This window comes from Orycteropus afer, unplaced genomic scaffold (genome assembly GCF_000298275.1).
Source record: "Orycteropus afer afer isolate SDZICR_OR568_19922 unplaced genomic scaffold, OryAfe1.0 scaffold00292, whole genome shotgun sequence".
Lineage (NCBI taxonomy): Eukaryota > Metazoa > Chordata > Mammalia > Tubulidentata > Orycteropodidae > Orycteropus > Orycteropus afer.
In genome coordinates this window covers 561716-570643 of record NW_006921879.1, presented here as the reverse complement: position 1 = coordinate 570643, position 8928 = coordinate 561716, and the positions used below count along the sequence as shown (strand labels likewise).

The 8928-nt window shown below is 44.9% G+C and overlaps 1 protein-coding gene across 1 annotated transcript in view; it reads left to right on the top strand.

Moving 5' to 3' along the window:
- TEP1 (telomerase associated protein 1) overlaps positions 1-8928 on the top strand; it is a 34236-nt gene that overhangs the window by 428 nt on the left and 24880 nt on the right. Inside the window, exons 2-12 of the mRNA XM_007951221.1 lie at positions 4-353; positions 1752-1931; positions 2244-2378; positions 3133-3294; positions 3695-3856; positions 4142-4219; positions 5951-6075; positions 6296-6453; positions 7402-7511; positions 8049-8139; positions 8338-8524. Coding sequence (XP_007949412.1) covers positions 4-353; positions 1752-1931; positions 2244-2378; positions 3133-3294; positions 3695-3856; positions 4142-4219; positions 5951-6075; positions 6296-6453; positions 7402-7511; positions 8049-8139; positions 8338-8524 — 1738 coding nt within the window. The remainder of the gene's footprint in view (positions 1-3; positions 354-1751; positions 1932-2243; positions 2379-3132; positions 3295-3694; positions 3857-4141; positions 4220-5950; positions 6076-6295; positions 6454-7401; positions 7512-8048; positions 8140-8337; positions 8525-8928) is intronic.

Here is an 8928-nt window from a genome sequence, read left to right as displayed (position 1 = left end):
CAGACATCCTCTCCTTGGAGAACCAGTGTCTGGCCACTCTTCCTGATGTGAAGACCATGAAGAGGACACATGAGCAGGTGTCTGCTCATTCAGACGTCCTCTCCTTGGAGAATCGGTGCCTGACTATGCTCCCCAATCTAAAGAGCACTGTGTCTGCCAGTCCTTTGCTGCAGCATCTCCAGATACCTCGCCTGGTGCAAACTGACCTGTGCAACCTGAACTCCAATAACAGCCTGTTCTCTGAGTATCCAGCCTGGAAGGCTCAGTGCCTCTCTGAGGAACAAGACCTTCTAACCTCCTCCAGGACCCTCAAATCTACCTCTGCCACGAAAAGAGCTCGGGAAGCAGCTTTGGTAATACAGGCATACCTTGCTTTATTGTACTTCGCTTTATAGCACCTTGCAGATATTGCATTTTTTTTTTTTTTTTTTTACAAATTGAAGGTTTGTGACAACCCTGTGTTGAACAAATCTGTTGGCACTACTTTTCCAATAGCATGTGCTCATTTTGTGTTTCTCTGTCACGTTTTGGTGATTCTCACAATATTTCAGACTTTTTCACACGTTATTGCATACTTAATGAATTACAGTGCATTGTAAACCTAACATTTATATGTACTGGGAAACCAAAAATTTGACTCGCTTTATTGCGATATTTGCTTTGTTGCGGTGGTCTGGAGCTGAACCCGCATTATCTCTGAGGTATGCCTGTAGCTGCAGGCACTTGTGTATTGACTCCAGTCATTTCTGTTGTACACTCTTGTCCCTAGATATCAGTGCCTCCGTTTCCCTCTGTGGTCTCCTCAGAGCTGTTTTGAGGTGCCCCTTACCCCAGGATTGTTTTCATCAATGTCATTGCTCTTATTGCCTGTCTAGTCTGCAGGTTCTGGAGAATACAGCAAAAACAGGCCTTGTCTTCAGAGAGCCTTTGCTGTAGCAAAGTCAGTTACATGCTTTTGAAATCTTAACATCAGGCGTGAGATGTATCTGCGATGCTAGCACCCACTTCCTTGTATGTGCATATGCAAATACATCCACTTGTGTACATCTACATAACCACGTTCAGTAGATAGGTCGGAATTGGAGAAATACACATTCCCTTCTATTTAGACCTGTGGTATGGACTGAAGGAACAGGCTAATCTGAGCTCTATAAATTATAAGCTGTACTATTGGGACAAGACTCTTAACCTTTAATAGCCTTAATTTCCTTAATTTAAAAATGAGGCAGATGAGAACTTACTTCGCAGAGTTCTTGTCAGGATTGCAATGACTGCCATCTTACATTTGTTTAAGGCTTTGCAGAGTCATAGACATGTTATCTTATTTGATCTTTCAGTGACCTCATCAGGTGGGTGGTAGTGAATGAAGAACCTGAGGCTCAGAGAGGTGAAGCAGCCCAAGGTTGCTAAGAGGTTGATATTGGGCATAACTCTTTATCTTCTAACTCCAAGAGTACCTTAATAGCACCATAGGAAGTGTGTGAAGGGCCCTAGGTTCCCAGGCTATGACATCTGTAAGAAGACAGGGGGAAGGTTATGAAGCATCTGGGCAAGGCTCAGAAGGTTGAGTAGGGAGGCAGTGTGTGTGATATTGAGAGAGGACAGATCAATACGAGTGTGAAGGGAGAGGATTTTAGGTGCTAGAAGACAGGTGTGGTCTCTTGTGCCTATCTCCTATTCTGCCTTCAGATCTGTCTGTGTTTGAGGGGCCATAATTGCCAGCTGTGATTAATAACTCCCACTATCCCCAGGGTCGTTGGTTCTCTTCAGAAGAAGAGAAGAAGCCAGAAAAAATAGGAGAAGAGGCCCACATGCCTTTTTATAGTCTAAGCTTGAGAGAGGAGAATGTGGAGGAGCTGGCCCTGGAGCTCACCACTGGTGATGCCAGATCTCATGCTGAGCCCACTGACTTGGCCCTTCAGGAGAAGAAGGTGAAAGATGCAGAGTGGGAAAGAGGTTGTTGGTGGTGGGGAGGGTGGGGAGAGGAGTGGGAAGGGTGGTGTCCGAAAGCTGAACCAGATCCCTTCCCCAGATGGAAAGGGAAGGAAGGGACACAACTCGTATAATAGAAGACAGCTCTTATTCCTCATTTCCTAATCCCCCTTTCTAACCTCTTATTTGGACAGATGTCTTCCTAAACCTGAGATCCATTCACTCTTAAACTTGTTAAGTCGGCCTGCATGGATGTTTAAGTTGGTCCATATTACCTCTTGCTTCCTTTTCTCTCTCTTTGCAATTCCCAGATGGCTCTAATCAGCCTGCTGTGCTCTAGTCTGGCATCGAATGTAATTACAAAAGAAGCAAATAACTTATTCCAGACTTCCCTTCTTGAAATTTGTAGTGAACTTGCCCCCCTGGAACCTGAGTTTATCCTCAAGGTATTGTGGTGTGGAGGAGAGGGTGGGACTGGAAGCTGGGAGGTGGAGCATGTGGTTATGGTGTGTGTAAGGGGGTGATGACCATCCTCATATTGGAAGTAAAAGGAGCTTTGTTTAGGAAGGGGGTGAGATCTCTGGGTGAGTGTGAGTTCCTGGGGTACTGTGGGGAATGGGGAAAGACAAGATTAGGAAAGAGTATGTTAGGGCTTGTTTAGTAAGCACACAGGCTAAGTATACAATGCTAAGCCTTGAGGGATATACCAAGTCATATATGAAACTTGGATCTTTCTCAAGTTGTTTATAGTGTTGTTGGGAAAGTAAAGCACTTTCCCAAATAGTGTATAAATGTCACCAGAGTAGTAGTGAATGTTTCATAAACTGAGAAGAGGGGAAAAATGCTTTCTACGAGGTTGGGAAGATGGCAGATTTATTCACCAATTTGAATACTGATCAAGTTTTTGATCGATGGTGATATGGGAAGTGGTTTCCAAAGAGAGAAAGGGCTTGGTCGACTTGGGAAGCAGGTGGTAAATTCAGGGGATGATGTGCTAGAAAGATAGATAAGGGTGATAAGGGTTGGGTTATAGAGGAGTTAGAGTATCAAACCAAAGATCTTGGGCTTTGTTTCTTATAGATAATATGGAGGACTCAGGAAAGGTTTTATGCAGGTGGTTTAGGTGAGCAAGTGAATTTAGGGGATGAAGCTCTGGGGAGATGTGACTGAGATGTCACTTCTCCCAACCCTGGGCCCTAGGCGTCTTTGTACACCAGGCAACAGCTGAACATCCGGAATGCAGCCAACAGACTTTTGGCCATTGCTGCCTTCTTGCCAGCCTGTCGCCCCCATCTACGACGATATTTTTGTGCCATTGTCCAGCTGCCTTCTGATTGGATCCAGGTGGCTGAGTTCTACCAGGTATGGTCCTCACTTTCTTGACTTTTGGCTTTCGCTTGCTTCCCTCTCCTTTGCTCAGTACATCCCTGAAGAAAATTCTTAGACAGGTAGCCCTCCCTTCAGCTTCCCCAGACAGGATTGCTTCCTCCTGTGCTAAGCTGCATTGCTCAACAGACAGAATATGAGTGAGAAAGGCTGGACTGCAGTTTGAGAAAAATTGATCTTATTCTGAACTTCATGTGTATGGTGAAGAAAATGAGACTCATAGAAGTCACTGACTTGCCCAGCACCACAGCACCATTTTCAAGCTGGCACTAGGAACTAGCTGCCTTTTCTTGTTCACATAACCCCATGAAGCAGTCTTGTTTTGTTTCAGAGGGTTCCTTTGGGTCTCACTGCTCAGAGTCTCTCTGTCTGACAGAGCCTGGCTGAAGAGCAGAAGAGCAAGCTGGTGCCCCTGCCTGCCTGCCTGCGTGCTGCAATGACGGACAAGTTTGCCCAGTTTAATGAGTATCAACTGGCCAAGTACAACCCTCGGAAGCACCGGGCCAAGAGACGGCCTCGCCAGCCCCCGCGTCCTCCTGTCAGTCTCTATCCCAGCTCTAATCACTCACAACCCTGGCCCCTTTTCTGTGGGAAAGGAGGGACCTGGGAACATGCTGACCCTGGGAGTCTCACACTAAGCATCCTTATTCTTTAGAACTGACATCTTCCTTGAGGAACAAAAGCGGTCAGAGAGGAGCTGGGTCAGAGGTCAGGGGGCAGAGAGAGTAGGGCAGGACTCTTTTTTGGTAGAGATGAGCCTTTGGGTCTCTCCTGCAACAACCTCCATTTCTCTCTTTGAACACTGTTTCTCCTGCCTCAACAGAAGTCAGGGCGTCCATTTTCTGAGACACAGACATATTTACCAAAGATCCTTCTGTCTTTTAAAGATGAACAGAAGAAGGTGAGTCCCTTGTTCTGGGGTTGTATATGTGCATGTACAATCTTTTCTGGGCATGTATTTAGAAACTAAATTTCATTTGTGTCAGAAATGCTAGTAGTGAGTGTGGTATACACACACCAACTTCCTGCTTGGGGCCTCTTACCTGTGACGAAGGGGTCAAGTTCTTAAAGCACTGGGAAAGGCTCTTTTTTTTTTTCCCCTTACATTTTTCTCTCCTTGGTATTATATTTTACTGACAGGTGTCATGTCCAGCGTGATAAGTGAGTTAAAAACATTATGAGATAGCTACCTCCCATACCAAACAAACCGAAAAACCAAACCAGTTTCCTTTGAGTCGATTCCAAATCAGAGCAGCCCTATAGGACAGAGTATAACTGCCCCCAAAGGGTTTCCTAGACTGTAATCTTTGTGGAAGCAGACTGCCCCATCTCCTCCCATGGAGTAGCCAGTGGATTCACACTGCCAACTTTTCAGTTAGCACCCAAGTGCTAATCACTGCACTGTCAGGGCTCCTTCTACCTCCTATATCAAACTAAACCAAACTCAGTGCCACGGAGTTGATTCCAGCTCATAGCAACCCCCATTGGGTTTCCAATGCTATTAATTTTTATGGAAGCAGACTGCCTCATCTTGCTTCTGCAGAGCAGCTGGTGGGTTCGAACCTTTGGTCAGCAGCCAAATAGCTTAACCACTACAACACCAGAGCTCCTTCTACCTCCTATAAGTTTTAAAAACAAAAGCATTTTACTTTAATGGCAAACAAGGCACTGCACTTAGTAGTCAAAAGCGTAGAATCTAGATTCAGACCACCTGGATTTTACTCCCATCTCCACTACTTCCTGGCTGTGCAACTTTGGTCATATGACTTAAACTCTCTTGCCTTGGTTTTCTCATCCATAAAATCAGGGTAATAACAGTACCTACTTCATTGGCTTGTTGTGAGGCTTAAGTCAATTGCTTTAATGTGTTCCTAGGAGCTCTGGTAGCAAAGTGCCTAAAGCACTTGACTGCTAACCAGAAGGCTGGCGGTTCAAACCCACCAGCCACTCCTTGGAAGGAAGGTTGGGCAATCTACTTCCATAGTTATACCGCCTTGGAAACCCAAGGAGGGCTCACTATGAGTTGGGGCCATCGACTCAACGGCACATAATAACAACAACAACAATACACTGAGTAAGTGTTAATGATTATCATCTTAATCACTACTGCTGTAGGTGATTAGGGAAAAGATTTTACAAGAAAAAACACATTCTTAGTTGGTCAACTGGTCTTTTCTCTACATCATATGAATATATCCCAAATTTAGCTCTTCTATCTTGGAAGATTCTGAAAGCTAACGTCTTTACGTTTTTTCAGCTCTTCTTCACGTGTGTTATGCTGACATCCCCATTTACTTAAGTCTCAGCGATTTAAGTGAGAGCTGCTTTTCCTTTCCCTCCCTGTAAGGACAAGAATGTTCTCTGTTCATTCTCTCCCCGTGTCACTTTTCACAAACCAATCATCCCATGCCAGCCATCATGTGTGAGTGAAACCCAGTGACCACAAAGAGCGTCTGTTTTATGCTTGTCACAGAAGCTCTTGTTGCTGGAGACTTTTACCCTTGACGTTTGCCAAAATCTATTTTGGGGAAAAATACTACTTCATAGACTGGTTTTACCCTCTGCTTTCTAAAGAAAGTGTTTGTGGGCATGGATGAAATGAGTCCTGTGGGATTTGGGGATGTTTCCACAGTTTGAGGCAGCCTACAATTCAGTGCCAGAGAAAAAGGATCAGCCAAGATTTACCCTGAAGAAGCTGGTACAGCGACTACATATCCAGAAGCCTGCCCAGCATGTCCAAGCTCTGCTGGGCTACAGGTGAAAATTATATCCTGAACATTCACCCCATCTGGGTAACCCCATGACTTTTTCAGCACTCCTGGGCCCAGTCGTTGCAGTCCTCAACCCCAGCAACATTTTTAGCTTGAGCAGATGTGGCCTGGAAACATGACTCACTGCCTTTGCCTAACTCACCTTTTCATTTCTATGTCATTTTCACCTGGCTTTGAAATAATAAGCAATTTTTCCTCTGTCCCAGATACCCCTCCAACATAGAGCAGTTTTCTCAAAGTCGTCTCCCTGGGCCATGGGATCCTAGTAGAGCTGGGAAGCGGATGAAGCTCTCTCAGCCAGAGACTTGGGAGCGAGACTTGAGCTTACGGGGGAACAAAGCTTCTGTCTGGGAGGAGCTCATCGGTAGGATGACCTTGCCCATCACACTTCTTTCCTCACTTCCTCATTCATGTCTCTATAATTCATATAATTCACACCCTGACCAGAAGATTTTCATGGTATAATACAGTTCTTCTCTTACCTGGTAGTTGCAATCCTGAAAATGATTGAATTCAAAGATCTGCCATTGACCACACACCAAAGTGGACAGTGGTGGCTGTTAATGAATAGTGTTGGCATCACGTTGTTGTTACTAGGTGCCGTCAAGTTGATTTTGACTCATAGAGACTCTGTGTGACAGACTAGAACTACCCTATAGGGCTTTCTAGGCTATAATCTTCATGGGAACATATTGGCAGGTCTTTCTCCTGTAGACTCATGGGGTAGGTTTGCACTGCCAACCTTTTCGTTACTAGCCAAAGCTTAACCGTTACTCTGCCAGTAGGTCACTGTTCCATATGTAGTTACATGATGCTTCAGACTTTTTTTTTTTTTTTTTAATTGTGATTTGGGTGAAGATTTACAGAGCAAATTCACTCTCGATACAGCAGTTCACATATACTTTGTCTCATGTCATTGACCACAGTTTACCACAATGCAACAGCTCCCCTCCAACTTCCTCCCCATGCTACCACTTCCCAGTGTCCATCCCTCCATACTCTCCTGCCCCCTGAGCTGTCTCCCTGTGCTTAGATGCTTCAGACTTTTATTAGCATAATAAAAATGGTGCCTTCTCTATGATTTCATTTGTCTCAGTATCTATGCAGCTCATTCCAAACAAGATAGCACTAACACATCATAGTGTATTGGAATTTCCGTGGAAATAGAATTTTAAAAAAAATTCAAATTGGGGAAGAACAAGTTCCTTTTGATCTTCTTTTTGTCCATTTTTGTTTGCTTGTTTTAACAATAGCAGGTGCTTATATTTTCACAAATATATACCTTGTTTCCTTTTCCGTCGACCTTCCGCAGACAATGGGAGACTTCCCTTCATGGCCATGCTGCGGAACCTGTGCAACCTGCTGCGAGTTGGAATCAGTGCCCAACACCATGAGCTCGTTCTCCAGAGACTCCAGCATAAGGTATGTGGGAGGGTCACATGGCCATGAGGCCCTGTGCCTAAGGTGGATGTGGCGGTTCTACTGCTGCCTCAGAGGTCAGACTTTCCCAGGGGTCTGGAGAGAGTCAGGACTGTTGAGCTGTTTTCATGTGGGTTGTAAACAAGTATGGAGATAAAGTAGATTGGGGAAACAGGTATGGGGTTTATTTAACTCTCTGAAAAATTATAGTGTAAGAACTTTCGTTTTTATTTTCCAAGGTCAGAGACTTATACAGGAAGAGGAATTTCTGTGATTTAACTGACTTCCGAGGAATAGAAAAGAGAAAGAAGTGAGGCTATTCTGTCACTTCTTTTTTCTTTATTTCTTACACTCTCAAATGACGACCTTCTGTTTTCTTTCTTCTTCTCCCCCTTTCTCTAGGATACTCTAATACTCATTCTGTCTTTCCTCATATTTCCATGAACATAGCAGAACGGCTACCTCATCTTCCTGGTCCTCTGAGATCCCAGGTGGCCCTCATACTTCTTGTTTTCCACTCACTATCCCTTTGCTTTCCAGGAGTCAGTGATCCACAGTCGGCAGTTTCCATTCAGATTCCTCAATGCCCATGATTCCATCAATAATCTTGAGGCTCAACTCAGAAATGAAGGTATTATCTCCCTTCTTCCAAATCCTGTTTGGCTCTCATGTCTGTGAACAGATGAGACGGCAGTGCTGGCATTATCAGCTTCTTGCCTTCCAGTCTCGGGCATGGGGTTGGCAGAGGTATTGGGACAGGTATTGATGAGAGGGACAAGATGAGGGAATAGAAGCTACCTGACTCAGATTATTACCTGTTGCCACACAGCATTGCCATTTCCTTCCAACACACAACTGTTGAGGCGGATAATGATTAGAAACTCAAGAAATGGCAATAGGTGTGTCATTCAGAAGGAGCTTTGGAACCCAAGTCGTCGGGAACTCCGGACAGCAATGATGATGCCTGTGATATATGAGCGCCTAAAGCGGGAGAAGCTAAAAATACAGAAGGCCAGGTGTGTGCACCATCTGGGAGCCAAGGGTGGGCTACAGGAGGCACCCTGGCAGGGATTGGGAATCATCTGGGAGCCACGAATGCTATTCTGTAAAGACAAGCTTGTCAGTGATCCCAATGGCTCAGACTTGCCTGGTTCCAGTTGTGTCTGGCATAGCAAACTTTTCTTTAACATTGTCCTATGGAGAGGTTATGAAGCAAAATCTATGCTTGCACTCTTGTATCTGTGATTGGTGATTGTGGAGGTCCCTGGGTGACATCAATGTTTTGTGCTAGTCTGTCAACCTAAAGGTTGGCAGTTCGAACCACCCAGAGGCACTGCAGAAGAAAGTCCTGGTGATTTGCTTCACAAAACCCTATGGAGCAGTTCTATTCTGTAACATGTGGGGGTCTCCGTGAGTCAGA